Here is a 17,102-nt window from a genome sequence, read left to right as displayed (position 1 = left end):
TATAAATATTAGTTGCAAGATTATTTTTTTTCTTTTGAGGAATAAGAAATAGATTAACATGAAACGCATTTATAAATACGCTCTTAAGATTTGTTATCTTTAGAGCTATCCAGAAATATTATAAACGGAGCCTGAGTAAAAGTTTGCCTGTTAGATCTATACTCTTATTTCAATTTTAAAAGTCAGACTTAAATAGTTATAAGCGCATTTCCTATTTACATGCTCTTCGCCCTCGTAGAAATGTGCTTTTAAGATAAAGGTAATTTTTTACCACTGTTTTTTATTATTATTTTGCCACGAAAGGCTATTGTTTAGCTTCAGTCGAAGAGAATTAATACTCGATGAGAAGTTTCTTAAGTGACATAAATATCTCAAAAAAAAAATGCTGTTGTTATCAATATTGAGAAAGCAAGTAGAAATTGTTGTCCCCTCTTTTGAAATGATGTGACATTTCTTGGAAATATCTGTTGAAAGCTTGACGCGCAGGCAAGTATTAATCGCATTTTAAAATAAGGGGAATTTTCCCCATTGATTAATGTTAATTTCCATTAATTAATGTTGATGTTTTCCATTAATTAAGTTAATAATATTAACTTATCACCGAATATTATCATAACAATTCTGAACATATTATTTTAAATGCATGATTATATGTTCTGTGCCTTGAGTTTTTGTGAATTAATTTTCAAATTAGTAGTTTCATAGAGATTGATGATCTAAAATCTATTTTAATTGCACTAAATTGAAACATTTTGAAATTTTTAATAGAAAGCTCTTTTCGTAAGCTGAATTTTTGTGATCGTGACCATTTTACTGCTTTCCTATTACTATTTTATTGATCAGAGTAAAGTTTTTTATGATTATACTTTGATTTAAAATAATGACTTAAGAAAATACATCAAAACTTAAACATTTCAATAAGCGTTACAGTGATATATTATATAATCGCCTTCCTTTTTATCGCAAAAAGGAGGAATGCTATCAAGTTCATGAATGACATTTATAAAACTAAGTTTTTGGTTTTATTGGATTACGGCAAAGCACTCGAGGGCTATCTCGCCTTAAGGGAGGGATGCCTTCGTGGAGGACTTTCTAAGGGAAACTGGCTCGTATACACGTTACACACGGGGAAAACCACGAAAACGCTCATGCAGCCTCGAACCTCGTACCGAACTACCAGTGTTCAGCGATCTTACCGCTCGGTCACTGGTGGACCCTTATAAAACTAAGAACAGAAGTATTATTTCAATTCCTTGATTGCGGAAAGAACGGATAATATAACAAAATGAAAAGATAAAAACCAGGCACCAAATTCGATTAAAAAAACACTGATTTCAGAAATTTTTATAACTTCATTATTTGTGTGTTCTATTCATTGAAAACTGTGACAGTAAAAATATGCATAACAAAAATCTTGCACATTTATTGAATTTTATATGTAAACATAAAACCTTGAAATAAATGACATAAGTTTAATAAGTTTAATGTTCATAACTATTTTAATTAATAACAGTTCTTAATTCAGAAAACGTCCGATTTCAAGACCCAAAAATCCAAAACTAGGGCCAATTTTAAATTATCTTGCATTATTGTAAACTGAGAAAACAAAAGAAAATAGTCAACTGTTCATCTTTAAAGACCTTCAGTGCGCGTGCGTGGTATTTTAGCCAATCAGGTTTGGAAATATCGGCGCGGAAGAACCAACGAGCTAACTCAAGCCTTTAGAAACAGTGTCGGCTACTCTGAGAGCGGCAGATGATTTTCTATCCTGAAGATGAGCAGACGATGAAGAGTTTTGGGAGCAAGCAAATTTTAGTGTACCTTTGACTTTTTGACGTTCTTCTATTAGAAATTAAAGTATTATTAAGTGATTTCTCGCTCATCTTTTAGTTCGATATGGCATTAAGGTAAGCATTTTTACCAATATTCATATTACCATTTATTTACAGAAAAATTTATGTTCTTTCATAGAATACTTATTGAAAGTCATTTTCATTTTTAATAATTATTTTGCAATTTATATAAATGGACGTTGGGCACTGTTTTAATTATGAAATTTGCAATAAATGAGGATTGTAAAACGAATGCAACTTTTTCCCCAATACATGAAATGCAATAATGTTTTTATAAGTTTTACAAACGAATGCATTTTTCATACTTGTAAATATCCAGATAAATGGTATTATTTAGTAATTTAAATTTATTATTATGATTCCAGTTTATATGCTTTAATATAATACTTGATTATCTTTTCATTACTTCGAAAGGATTGAAAAAATAAATTGCTTATGCTCTGTAGTTAAGACTTTTTTTTGCCTTTCATTCTAAAATGCACTTTTGTAGGCATTTGTAATAAAGGTGGTAATAAACACCTTTACAATTCAGACATTATATTTTAAGCATAAGCCTTCGAATCAACTGTTTTTAAGTAGAAATATTAATATCAAATACTTAATTTCGAATATTTCTATAATGTGAAAATTTTTAAAATACAGTGAAACACACGCATATGTATATATATGATTTTATATAAAAAATAATTTATATAAAAGGAAATATTTTGCAAGCATAAAGTGTAATTATTATTAAAAATTTCATTATGTCTTAAATCTAAAGTATATAATTCGTAAGAAACATATAATAGAAAACAGAAAAATAATTCGTAACAAAAAAGGAATTTTATTCCAAATGAAATAGGACATTTAAAAATTACCCGATTCATGTTGCATAATTTCCAGTGATATTCCAAATAGTTAGCAGATATTTTTAGCCTACTTGAAGTTTTTTCCTGTTTTACTATTTAAATTATAATCTGCGATCACTTTATACTTTGCATTCATTTATACATTTTGCAAATGTTTCCGTATACAAACTGAATAAGAAATCACACTCTATATGAGCTGAAAATATTTTGACTTGCAAAATTTGATGTGATTAAATAGTTTTTTAATTATATAAATTTAACATGATTAATATGGGTATTAGGTTGCTAGAAAATTTTTTTGTTTGCAGTATTTAATTATCATATCGTACGTGAATTGCCATCATATCGTACGTGAATGATTACAAATATATATAATATAATATCTCCTGTGTACTTATGATGGCAGGTATAAATGTTCCGGGATCTCAAGCATGTTATGATAAATTATTAGAGATAACGCAAATTTACCTTCGGATTGTAAGTTCTATTATTCTATTCCTATACAGGTTCAAGTATTTTAAAAACGAAAGACAGAAAAGAAATAATGTAAAATAATGTTTAAATTGAGTATGAATTTGCGTACATTTTTTTAATGTTGCTTTTTCATTTTCTTAATTTACAAAGTTCTTACATTAAGTGCAGAAAGTTAGAAAACGCGCAAAGTGAGTTCAGTAATATATTCGACAGAAAATTACCTTTGTCACTACGTGAGTTTTCCATTTTTAACTACTTACATTCTGCCTTAAGAAGGCATAGTTGTATTCACATTCATACAAGCCACGAAAATAGATTATCGGTTGTCATGGCTTGAAATTAGTATTGCATCAGTCATGCTATTGTCCATGTTTGTAAAACATTTTCAATCAGTTCATAGTTCCAATTACAATTGTAAGAAATTTCACGGCAGAAAATTACAACAGTCCAAGTCCATTCGAAAGTTGAAATATCGGATAAATATTACAAAACATTAAATACCATCAGATAACCATTAAAAATGTTAGCAAACATTTGGTGTTGTGATAATCGACGGGAGAGAAAATAACTTTCTGGAGATGTTTTCGGTTCTTGGACTTCGCTTCCTAAACAAATAAAAAATATTCTAACTTAAGAGAAATATTTGTGGCTTACCAGATGGGCAAGCGATTCAGAGAAATAAGTGCACAGCTACGTCTTGAATAATTAAGTATTTTATTTATTGAATAATAACTTAAGTTTCCGGCTTATGATAATTTATGATGAAATAACGTCCCAGTAAAATTTTTCCCCTATGATTTGGGATTGCTATTTTTGGAAGCTTGTTTTAAATATATGATTTTAAGTTCTATATTTTGAATTCTTGGGAGATTAATTTTTAAACATTTAGGCTAATACCAACTGTTTAGCGTAATTGTTTTAGACATGAAACTGGAATGTGCATGCAAAGATTAAATTGTATTTGAAAACACGTTTTTTATATTTTTTGAAATTTTAAAATATTTTGGTAATTTATTAAAACTATAATAAACTCTTCCAAACATTAGAATGTAATCTAAAATTTTCGAATTGCAATTCTTTCTCACCCCCCTCCCCCTCCATACTGAACATGAATTTGAACCTTAAACGAAACGAAAGCAACAACATCTAAACATATCATTTCAGTTCCTTTTTTTTTTTTTCAAAAGGTAAATCTGAAAATATGAGCGGAATGTAAACTAGACCGAACCGTTAAGTACTTAGGAATACATTAGAAAGAAAATGTATTCACGTGAAAATTGAAATAAAAGCAATAATAAGACACACGTGTGAATTGTATAGTGTTGCTTGAAAGAAATCAAACTGCTAGACTTTATTTCTTTTCTTTTCCTCAGCTGGAAGCGAGAGGGAATACGAGAAACAGAAAACGAGAGGAAAATCTCATCAGTCGGGGGGTAATGACGGTATTTGTCGCTTCGCCGTGCTCATTGACTTCTCGTTTTTCAGCCTCTCTGTCCACCACGGCAGATGTTTTCGTGTTTTATTCTTTGCTGTAACCATCCTGGCAGCAGTTAGTGCGCGGAAATGCCAAGAATATTCTGTTATTTGCAATGAAGTAATCAAACGGTTGTTGTCGCTATTTCAATTTCCTCCAGGTCGTTGTCATATTGAAAATGACTGGCTTCACGAAAAACTACAAAACAAGCGTAACTTCACTGAAAACTACGAAATATCGATCTAAATTGAGTTATTTTGCAAAGCAGCGAGAGTTTAGGATTATAACTTAGTTTACGTTTCAAATGGTTTCGCACTGTTTCAATTATCACTTGAATCAAAGATCTTTGCACTTTCGAGAAAATTCGATTGTTTGACGAATCCCTCTATTGCAAAACCTCAGGAATTCGAGAAACGACTTTTTTGACGTAGTGGTTAGGTTCAGGGCAGTTGCATTGCAGTTATCACGTAAAACGACGCAGAAACTTGACATCTGATGTGGAAACATTTTCACCAAGTTTTACGAAACCGGTTGTAAATAAAAGTCCAGGAAAATAGGAATTTTCAAACTATATTATTTTATATTTTTTTTTCCTTCTCTCTCTTTTCTGCATTGTTTTCTGTTAGCACATAAAAAGGGAATAAATACAATTTTTGTAATAAACTACGATTGGCCAATCTTGTTTAATTACTTCTCGTCAACAAAATAAAGGTCAGATATTTAAAATTTACGTACTGAATTAAAAGGAAAAACAAATACATTTTTTTCTTACTAAATGGTACGTTACTGATGAACGGTTCCTAGCCGTTAAATAGATTTAATGATAAGCAGAGACTGATTACATATTGGAAAGCCAGGGTTTGAATCTCAAATACGATACTGACGTTAGTAACTGTAGTATCTCTTGAGGAATAGATGTAGGAAATTTCCTCCGAGTGAAAAATGTATTTACTTAAATTTATGAAAAGCGATCATTCTTGGTTATCATTTCATTTAATAATTTTGAATGAATCTAAATTTGTAACTCATTTCATCATATACTATTTCCAAAAAAATAAAAGCAAAAATACATATTCCACGTTTTTTTAAAAGTACTAAAAGTACTTACAATACGCTAAGTTTTTAGGATTAAAGTGTTTGAGACATTAGGTTATTTCGAAATAAGAAACACAAAAAATGAGCAGTGCCCTCGGCAGGACTCAAACCTCTCGAAATTCGCCTAGTGTGCTGACCATTACACCACGAAGACATGCTAAGAAGGTGAGAGAAATATCTTATATACACCCCCTTTGAAAGGGCGACTCGGGGTTAGGGGACCCAGTCGCCAAATCCTGGTGGTGGAGAATCATTATCCAGAACCTTTTTTACTTCGGGCGCCACAGTAGAGACATTAGGTTATTTCGAAATAGGAAACATGAAAAATGAGCAATATTCTCGCCGGGACTCGAACCTTGGACCTCTCGAATACGCGCCTAGTGTGCTGACCATTACATCACGAAGGCATACTAAGAAGGCGGGAGAAATAACTTATAAAAGTAACTGATTTTAAGCAGCTAAACGGTAATTTCTTTTAGATTTTGTATTTTTACGAAATTAAATTTCTAAAGTTTGATTTTTTATGTCTAAAAATAGATCCCTTAGTTACACCTCTTAATAACAGCAAAGCACTTTCAGTATTTTCCAAAATTAATAATAATCTCAAAATTTCTTAAATATTATATTATTTTTATCACACATATATGTATTCCTAGAATAACACATTTTAAAATCTCTTTTAAAATTACTATTATTTGGGATAAATGTTAAAATTTATATAAAAAGTTTCTAAACAACGGTTATTTTATATATCAATTTATTAATTTCTATATATCTGGAATATAAATGCTTTATTTTTGTAAATAGGCTACTTTTTTCTTGCTCTTTAAAAGTAGAGGTTCAATCGAGAAAGTTAAAATAAATGCATTCGTTGACCAAAATTTCAAAAATTCCATTTTTTTATCCTTAAAGCCAAATATAATTTTTAGCTTCAGTATTAAACTATATACTATTTCCTTTTCACGAAATTAATTGCTTTACTGTTTCTTATTACTGGCTATATGTAATTCAGGACTTATAAACCTACTAGGCCTAATGTAGTAAAAGAAAACTAGCAAATAATGCATTTAAATGTATTTTTTGGTGTAAAAAATAAATGCTTGTTCACTTAAGTGGTTATTTAACGGCATGATCGAATTTTCCAGCGCTTGAAAATTTTTGCATTGTTTTTAAAATAAAGATGCCATTGTTAAAATCGTGAAGCTAAGTCGACTTATGATAAATACTGGTTTAATTATTTTCTGAGTCTGCATTTACTATTACAATTTAGTTCAAAGTTAGATACTTGATAGTTTTAGTATAATGAACCAAGCTAGAGTATACTATGCTATTCTTTTGATCAGAAATCAACATTATCTTCCTCATTCTTAATGAGCAGAAGTGCTGATTTGGAGACATTATCACTGATTGATTCAGTTCTATTCATATCTCAATCATTGTTTCGTTTCCATAGGCTTTTTAAAATTTATTTTGGTGCGTTTTTATGTATGTATATATTATTTGAAATATTTACTGTCTGCAAAAATATATTCTTAATGATCCATTAATATTTAAGTAAAGTTTAGCTGTTTTATTTATGCCAACTATCTCTATTTATGCCTATAAATAAAGCTGAAATAGCAATCAAACGTTGCTAGGTGGTTTATAAGGAGCAAAAGTTGAAGATAGAAGTTGAACTTAACTTTCTTTCCTCCCTCGAAATATCATTGATCGATTGATTGCACATATTTTGAAAGTAGCTAAATGAAATCTGAACTGATAGCTTTTTATTATTAAACAGATCAGATAACATTTTCCAGCTATGATCCAACATTTTGCTTATGCTATATTCGAAAACGTAGCATAAACGTAGAAAAAGTGCAATATAGATTTATATGATATCGAAATCATTTAAACTGTATTTACTCTAAATCATTAGCATAAAAAATTTCTTCAATTAATTTTTAATTCTCATTCTTTGAAACTGACTATGGTTAGAATTAGTGTTGTGATATGTTTTGAAATTACAACATTAAAAATAGTGATAATTTTAATGAATAATAGAGGAATTATCGTAAATAGTTGAATTACGTGAAAAACACAATCTTCAGTCAAGCCAGATTTTGTAATCTTCCATATACACGAAAAATCTAAACAAATGAATCTGAAAACATCCCTTGAGAAGCGACACCCGCGTTATATTATCTAAAATTTATTTCTCTTAGATACGAATTATAATGTTATTTAGTCACCTAGCATTAACAGTCGAATCTTAAAACTATTTGCTGAATTTTACCGAAGTTGCATTTCTTAATTTAATTTATAAGGTATTTCTCTCGCCTTCTTAGCATGCCTTCGTAGTGTAGTGGTCAGCACACTCGGCGCGTTTTCGAGAGGTCTAGTCCAGGCGAGGACATTGCTCATTTTTCACTTTTTCTGCTTCAAAAATAAGCTAATAACTCTACAGTGGCGCCCGAACTAAAAGGTGATGGATGATGAATTTCCACCACTAGATTGGGTCTCCTAATCTCTATTTGCCTTTTAAAAGGGGGAGTATATAAGGTATATTTCCCGCCTTCTAGCATGCCTTCGTGGTGTAATTGGAAGCATATTTAACGCGTATTCGAGAGATCCGGGGTTCGAGTCCTAGAAAGGTATTGCTCATTTTTCACATCTTCTGCTTCCAAAAAATACCTAATGTCTCTACAAATTTTGCTTCGGAAATAATTGATTCTACATAATTCTAAATTAATATCATTAATTCCTCTTGATTGATTTCATTTCTTGAAGTCCTAGTTTCATGTAATGGAAAAAAGAGTTTCAAAAACATTGAACATGTTGACAACACATGAGGCTTAACTATCATGAACATTTTATAAGCCATAAAATAGTTGTGATCATCAGATCAGTCTTCTTCGAAGTTTCATAAATTCCCGAATTTTGGTTTTATTTACCGCGAAACAATTCACTTTCACTTATCTCTCATCCAAGACCTGAATTGTCAATATTTAAACGCTACAGGTTCTGAGTCGATTCACTTTTGGCTTGTAATAGTCAAATATGAAAAAAAAAAAAAAAAAAAAAAAAAAAAAAAAAACCACTTTCTACAGTTGCAAAATTCTTTTGTTATTATTTAGACGCAGAGAACAAGGCAAAGTTAGAGACAACGAGCTTCCCCTAACTGTTTACTCTCGAATTCATTAACTGGAAAAAAAAAATCCCGCAAACGCACCTTCTCAAACCCAATGTGCCGCTTTAGGAAAACACTTTCCTTTGATGACCTTTACATACCGTAAGCATACCACCAGGAGATAATTTAAAAATATATCTCTTGTTTATGTTTTGGATCAAGAAGTGCCATATTTATTAAAAGCCGATCTTCACCAACCGTGCATAAATTTGCCCACTTTGGGTCAAGTTCTTTTCTCACAAAACCACCACAACAGCCTGAGGGACTATTTATTAAAGTCTGACGTAGACCGTTTATGAAACTTGCTGAAAGAGCTCAAGAGGAAAAGGTCACTGTTTTCATAACCATTAAACACTTAAGGTCATTCCCGTACCTTGAATACAAATAGATTTGTCACATCATATGGGTCAATAACACTTGGAAGGCCGGCAGGAGGATTTAAAAGTTTGATCATTTAAGAAAGAAAGCGATGCTTTCTTGTTCAATTAAAAAAGAATGTTTGTTTAGATATTCGACACCGGAAAAGCATTTTGACTTAATGGCGAATTATAGAATCATTTCGCTTGACTTCCGATATCATTTGTTCATCATTCCTCCGCCTAAAATAACAATAAGAGAAAAGATAAATAAGACATTTTCCTTTTTGCCATAGCCTCCACAGATTTGCAGTAAAATCACATATATGCCATTTAGAACGATGCTACATTAATATTATTACCAGAGGAAACAAGTCTTTTAAATGCAAGTGTCTTTATACACATTGAACCTAGCTATATTCCTGGTCATAAACAAGTTCATAATCCTGAGAGCTTTTGTTGTCATTCTAAGCCAGTCTTCAACTTCTTAATAGCTTTCGTTTGTTATCTTTAAACACGTTCTGTTTGCTTTTGATATTATAGCAACATATTCAGTTGATTAATGAAGAATATATTTTTATTGCACTCGATCTTGATAATGGTTTTTTATCTATCACTTCCATTCGCTGCTCGCATTGAGACGCAGCGAATCTAAGTCCCAATTTTTTCATAGTTTCAGTGTTTTTATTAAATGTTATACACACTGACATGTATAGAAGTATTGAGTGGCATAGCTGTAGCATTTGCTGTGTGGGGTAGTCATTGAAAGCCGTCTGGGGCGTTCTCTGAGTTTACCGCCGTTTTTGGTATGAAAAAAAAAATAAAAATAAATAAAAACTTTGGAAAGTGTCAAAATGACATTAAAGGTTAATCAATTAAAACACTCTTCTTATTTCCAAAGTAAAAATTTAATTTCCGCAAGCAAAAAAATAATACAATTTAAAATTAAATTACTGTTTTGCTTTTTTTTAGAGGGGGCCAAAGTTATCGATGATAATTTAGAAGTCTGAGCTTGATATGTCCAATTGTTGTTACCCAAATAGCAGATTATAGTTCTTAAAAACTTCTTAAATGATTTTTCTTTAGAAAGCTCTTCTCACAATTAGTAATACTTAAAGCAATGAGAAAAGTTCAAGGTAGTATTACATTATTTGAAACTTTGTCCTGAAGATTGCATTTTAGAATAAACTGCAAAAGTTCTAATGCCCTTTCACGTTCCTGTTTTGTTTTCCCTATCAATAATGGAAACACAACTCTGAAATACTTCCCCGTTGACGAAGAATTCTTCCTTATTAATGTTATCGAGATGAAAATTTAATTGATAAATCAAATTTACAATCAAAAGTTTTGGTGGAGTAAAAAAAAAGATATAAAAAGTTGAAATTTAATAGTGATTTTTGTAATGTTTCATTTACAACAAAAATTATTTTTGTTCTCAATGTATTTCAATATAGCACTGCAGAATCTCATTATTTTTCACTTTGCCTCGACGATCCATATGACTAAAAAATTGGCCAGGGATTGGAAAAAATTTCCAACTCTTTAGCTTTGTCATTGGAACTATTTTGCTTTTTACCCCAAACCGTTAAACACATTCGGTGCTTAATTTTATATTAAAACGATCTTATATTAGAAACGGCGAATGTGCGTGCCCTGGATGCAGTGAACTGATGAAGGTCAAAGGGATTTTCCTTTCCCCGCAACGTGAAAGCATGAAGAATTTGTTCTTATATGAGGGAAAAAGTGAGTGTCCGTTGTTTAGCACTGATCGCGTTTAATTTATTATTACGTTTTAATTAAAGCAAATGCGAGTTTTCAGCTCCGAAGTTTATATTTAGTTTAAAGTTTTGTACGTGTATACGTGTTATATTTATATGAATGTTTAAGATTGTTTTTACTCGATACATTGTGTACAGAAACGAGTTTGATTAAATTCATGAGCTGATTTATTAACTTCATGAGTTGATTTGTGGTGTTAAATTTATTGTTCAATGTTGCACAAATTTTGAGTTACATTTAAATTGATTAATTTTCGTATAATGTTTACTTAATATTATTTATTTATTGTTTAATTTCATTTTTGTTTGTATAATATTATCACTAAGTCTCAAAATGTATAAGCAAGTTAAAAATTAGATTTATTCTCTACTTTTTAATATCCCCATTCTCGTTTCTATGTATTCCATACTATTGCGAGTTTCACCCGCTCGCTTATTCGATTCGTTAGACAATCGGGGGCTTATTAATTAGAAAACATTTCAGGTAATTTAGGTAAAAAACAATAAAATATAATGACACCTCAAGTAAATAAACATCAATATAAACATCTTCAAAACATTTTGGACTTTTATTTAAGCATAAATAGTATCTAGCAAAACGGTTTACAGGACTCTGCAGCAAACGGTGATGTAGGCTTTTAAAATAAATGCATTTAATTTAATGAGAACCAGATCGTACGGATCATATATACCAAGTATATTGCAACAAATGTACATCAATTAAGATTAAAGATTGTTTAATTAAATATTATATATATATATATATATATAAACGTATGAATTACTCTGCATTTGTTATAGGAAGCAACTCATTTCATGTTTTAGAGAAATACCTGGTAGTTCCCACAGATATCTCAACAGTATTATCAAAAGAAACTTCCTCACTACGCCATTAAAATATTTTTAAAATCTTCAATTTCATATATTAAAGGTTACAAGCATGCTAGAATATATTTCTACAGTTCTATCCTATTATAAATATAATTATTTATTTACACAAGTTATTCTCTCCCTCCTTCCAGCATGCCTTCGTGGTGTAACGGTAGCACAATTGATGCGTATTCGAGAGGTCTAAGTTCGAGTTCTGGCGAGGGTAATGCGGATTTCCTCAGTTTCCTGACATTGAAAAAAATCTAAATGAGTTTTCCAGCATTAAAAAAAAAAAAAAAAAAAAAAAAAAAAAAACTAATGACTTAGCAGTAACGCTTCGAACTAAAAGGTGGTGGACAATAATTCGTCACTCCCAGTATTTGGAGACTGGGTCCCCTAATCCCCATTTACTTGTAAAAGGAGGGTGTATATAAGGTATTTTCTCCCTCTTTCCAACATGCTTTTACGATGTAACAGTAGCGCACTCGTTGCGTTTTCGAGTAGTCCAGGTTCGAGTTCCGGTGAGGATTTTTTTCATGTCTCATATTTTTCATGTCTCCTACACATTAAAAAACATCCTAATGACTCTAAAACACAAAAACAGTTTTAGCGCTGATTGAATGTTTTTTAATTTCGTTAGCTGCAAACTGTTATTTTTACAAAACAATATGCCGCTGAAATTATTTTTCATTCAGTGAAATTGTAATCAGTTGCAAAAGGTTTTATCGAAGTATGAAGTAATTAAACTACTAATTAGCAAATAAGCTTAAAAATTAAATAATATAATGTAAACTGATAGTTTTTTGAAACGCGGTAGATAAAAATATCAGAACTAATGTCAAATTAAATAGCAGTTGCAGCAAAAAATTATTAAAAATACCTAATATTTCGATCAGAATTTTATTATTTGATAAAAATAGTAAACAGAAAAAAAAAAAAAAAAAAAAAAAAACCGCTGTAAATTAGAAGCACAAAACGGAAATAATTATTCACGCAAGTTTTCTGTGTGACTAATTTACAGAGTATTATGATTTTTCGTAAAAAAAATCCTTTTTTACTTGCTTTAAGCCCCTAATAGATTTAAAGTTTCATTATGTAAATTGAGCACAGGAAACTACACATAAAAACCATTACTTCTTTTAAATTAAATAACTGTTTTAAATTGATAAAATCTTGCCTAATATCAGTGGTTGGAGGCACAGCAAAATGTAGAAAGGAGTTACCTAAAAAGCAGTTTTTCTGATTTTTACGTTTTTTAAATGCTAAAAAGGAATTTAATATTGGTTTAATCAACAGAATTAAATGTATATTAATTAGTGAAATTTAGAATATTAAGCAGCAATACAGTTTAAAAATTGTTGCTTTTTTCTTTAGCTCAAAGGGGCAATTTGCCCAGATACACTGTTAATTTCGTTTTGACATTTTGTATTCAATCAGTATAAAAGTCTGAATCACTTTTCAAATTGTTGCCATAAAATATTAGAGCCCTGTATTATATTTAAAGAAATTAAATAATAAAGAATCTGCATGAATGTATGTATGTTTCTCGTTCTGTGAAAAAACAATGATACGTAGAGATTTTTTTCAAATTTTGAATTTGACCAAATTTAGCATAACGTAGTCCTGTATTTGAATATGCGCATCTGGAAGCCCAAATTTGAAATTTGGAATTTTTCCATTATCTATTTCATATTTTCTAAAACTTTAACTAATGTTTTATTAACAAACTCAATGATTTCAAAGCGAGTAGTAGCAACACTGAACAGAGGCAGGGAAAAAAGTTTTTATTTCCAGTGCGCGAGACTGTGTATCCTATGAGAACTGTAAACTATAAAAATATGATCTTTTTAAATTATTTTGTGATATTACTGTTGAATTGAATTTTATGGTTTAAGTGCGAAGAACACGATATCATTAAAACAAAAGGCCCCTGTGGGCGTAGTTTTAAAGCAAAGTTTGAAAACTTTCAGATTTTTTTAAACAGTATTTTAGGTTAGAATTTGGATTTGCGACATTCGAAGGATGAAAAAAGTGAAAAGCTTCGAATTTGTGAATCTTTTTCTAGGATTCCAATAACACATTTCTAGTAAAATGTATTATATATTTTATTTAACGTTCAATCTGAATCAGTTGTTTAACAGCTTCGAAACAATAATCAGTGTCCTATTTTGTTATCATTATTAAGCATATGCACTTCTGAACTATATCTTGGGGATTATTGAGTTCAAAAGAAATAAAGAATATCTTTATAATTTTACAATTCGATATTTGTTTTCCTGTTTAGCAGTCTGAGAAAGAAATCCTTCTCCAATTTTAGTGCATTTTGCAACTTACTTGATATTATCTGTTCCGACACTCTTAACATTTTATCAATAAAGATAGAAAATAACCAAAGTCGTCTACCCGTAGCGGATCATAACTTATTCGCATCAGGGACGATACACATGGCCTGCATGTTATTAAATATATAGGAAGGGAATGAACTGTACTTTTTATGTTAGGAATGTTAAACCAGGAACTCAGGTTTAACAAATATGTGCATATATATATATATATATAAGCCTTTTTTCACAGCATCTTAAAGTAAAATCGTAGGGGAAATATACTTGCATGTCATTGCCTTCAGGATCACAAGCAGGTGGTCTAAGACTTAAAATGGTTTGATTTTAATTTTATGCATACGTGCTATGCTTTCAGTAGAACCCAAACTTCGAATTTGGAATTTTAATCAGATTCCAAGCTATTAGTATCCATTAAACATGATACGTGTAGCGTTTGCTAGCAAAGAAACTAACTAGTGTCTCGAAGTAACAAGGCTGCTTGTTAAACAGACATGCAATTGAAAAAAGAAACAAATTACAAAAACCTTAATTAATCCCGAATGCAATTAATTAAATTATTACATTAATATCACCCTGAAGAGAACAATGCTTAACAAATCATCTCTAAGTGTGTCATTTTCGTATACCAGTATCTTCAGCTTCAGCACGAGACAATCAAATTGATGAACTTGTTAGTAACTTCAGTCTTTCTTCAAGCGAAGTCCGCTTTTACAGTTGTGCATTAAAAATGAGAACTTGTTCAACTACACTGTATTCATTTTTAGTAAAATACGTTATAAATTTAATGACGTATTCAAATCTTTATTACAAATTTGTTAAATTATTTTGCTTGACTGTGGACTAATCTAAGATACAATCATAACCCGTAATGATAGGTATGGTGAGAGTTAAAGGGTTATGGACTTAGCTGTAATTATAGTTTACAGCAAATGTATCAAAACGGAACCTTACTTTAGACCAAAAAGCAAAGAATTTATTTGGTATATCGTAAACGTTACAAATGTCATGTTCGGATACAGTGTCTGCTACAACAGCCTTATAGTAGAAAATTATCTAGCACAATGATTGTTTTACCACTTCAAAAACGAATGAATATTATGTTTTTTTACAAATTATAGCTGATATTAAATATAGAAAAGAGTTAAAATTTCTTTATTGAGTCTCAGGTACATACTCTTTTTAGTAGCAGGACGCCATACCTTTTTAATAAAAATGCACACATGTCGTTTCCACTTATTCTGATGGTTTTTCCCAGCCTTTCTATTAAAGGAATAGCATAAGCTAACAGCTGAACATTTGTTAAAGAAGACAGTGGTTATAATGGGGAGGATTACAATTGAAATAATTTTATAAGGTGTCGTGAAAAGATTTTTTTCCCAAATGTTATTAACATGTTAGCTAATGCTCGACAGACATTCTAACTTAACGTCTTTTTGTATTTTACGGAGGCAAAAAGAAGAAAAAAAGCCATTGTAAAATTTTAGAATGGATAATCCTATGAGAATAAGGATTAATTAGCATGCATTGGAGAAATAAAGAAATTGTAGTTATAATGAAAAAGAATGAGAAATGCATACGATTGTTCTGTTTACAAAAATAATCTTTTATGGAGTATATGTGACGATCAGACCATCGAATCAAGTTTGAGGATGTTAATATGTGCAAAAAATACGTAATTTTAATCCATAGACTGATTAATGATATCAAAACGTAACATAAAAATTACAGCATAGAGAATATTTTGAAGACAATTTCATCGTATGATTATTGTACGTGACGTCACGGGTATCAATCAGTATCATTCAACAGTATGTTTTCGTAAATAATACTTTAACATCAGAGATAAGATATTATAAAAGTATTCAACACATACCGAAAACGATATTCACGTACTATGCAACATGCAAAAGTATACACTTCGCAGCATATAAAAAGTATATAGTCTGTTTTGTTACTGTAGTACATAAAACAATCAACATTGTTCTAAAACATGATGTGTTGTTGCTTCAAGATGATATTTGATTATACGTTTAACGAGAGATCCTATAAAAACTTAACCTATTAGGATATGAAACTGCTTCATCTTCTCAATTTCCAAACCGTTCAACAACAGATTAGCACTCCTTGGTCTGGTGCTATCCGAGAAAATGTTTAGTAATGATTCAGCATCAGTTGATGATGTGTAAGAGCCAGGAGTTTAAATTGAGAATGCGAAAGGGCCAGTGTCAATTAGTTTCATAAATGGGATGCGATGCGCCTTTATTTATTTCGTTTTCCTAACGTTAGTAAAATAGGTTGTATCAGCTGGGGAAAAAAAAAAAAAAAAAAAAAAAAAAAACTAATACGTTTCTTCGATTAAAGCGCATTTTTTACGTGTATGTAAGCGTCGATGGAAAGAATTTGCCGATATTAATATCAAAATTTTCCCCGAGTAGCTAAATATTACATGGCAATATATTTTTATAAATTACCAATGCTCCTTTTAATAACTCGAAGCGTTTTATTTAATTTATTTTAGTTTCCTAGAATCAAAGTTCTTTTTCTTTTGGTAGTACCGAAATAAAGCGATATGTTTTATAATCGATAGCTTCCAGAATGGAAAAAATACGGTATATGATTTGGCAATTTTAAACGACGTAGTATGGCCTTTAATTCTGATAGCATTTCTATCTACCACAAGGCAAAAAAATACGTAATATGGCCTTTGACTAACCGAGAAAAGTAAACAGAATTCTATAGTATTACTATTGGGAAATTCTAAATTCCGTAGTATGCTCTTTGAATCTGATAATATTTCCTACCAAAAAGTATGTATTTACAAATGGCCATAAAATATACAT

General features: G+C 30.4%; 1 protein-coding gene across 1 annotated transcript in view; it reads left to right on the top strand.

Moving 5' to 3' along the window:
• The first annotated feature begins 1,734 nt into the window (after nucleotides 1–1,734).
• Nucleotides 1,735–17,102, top strand: part of LOC118205471 (uncharacterized) — a 78,289-nt gene continuing 62,921 nt past the window's right edge. Inside the window, exon 1 of the mRNA XM_035377757.2 lies at nucleotides 1,735–1,907. Within this exon, the coding sequence (XP_035233648.1) occupies nucleotides 1,897–1,907 (11 nt within the window). The 5' untranslated portion in view covers nucleotides 1,735–1,896. The remainder of the gene's footprint in view (nucleotides 1,908–17,102) is intronic.

Source organism: Stegodyphus dumicola, chromosome 2 (assembly GCF_044657685.1).
Source record: "Stegodyphus dumicola isolate Sdum_Otavi_A_Nest chromosome 2, ASM4465768v1".
Taxonomy (NCBI): Eukaryota; Metazoa; Arthropoda; class Arachnida; order Araneae; family Eresidae; genus Stegodyphus; species Stegodyphus dumicola.
The sequence above is the reverse complement of the archived record's forward strand: the minus strand, read 5'-3'. Positions and strand labels throughout refer to the sequence as shown.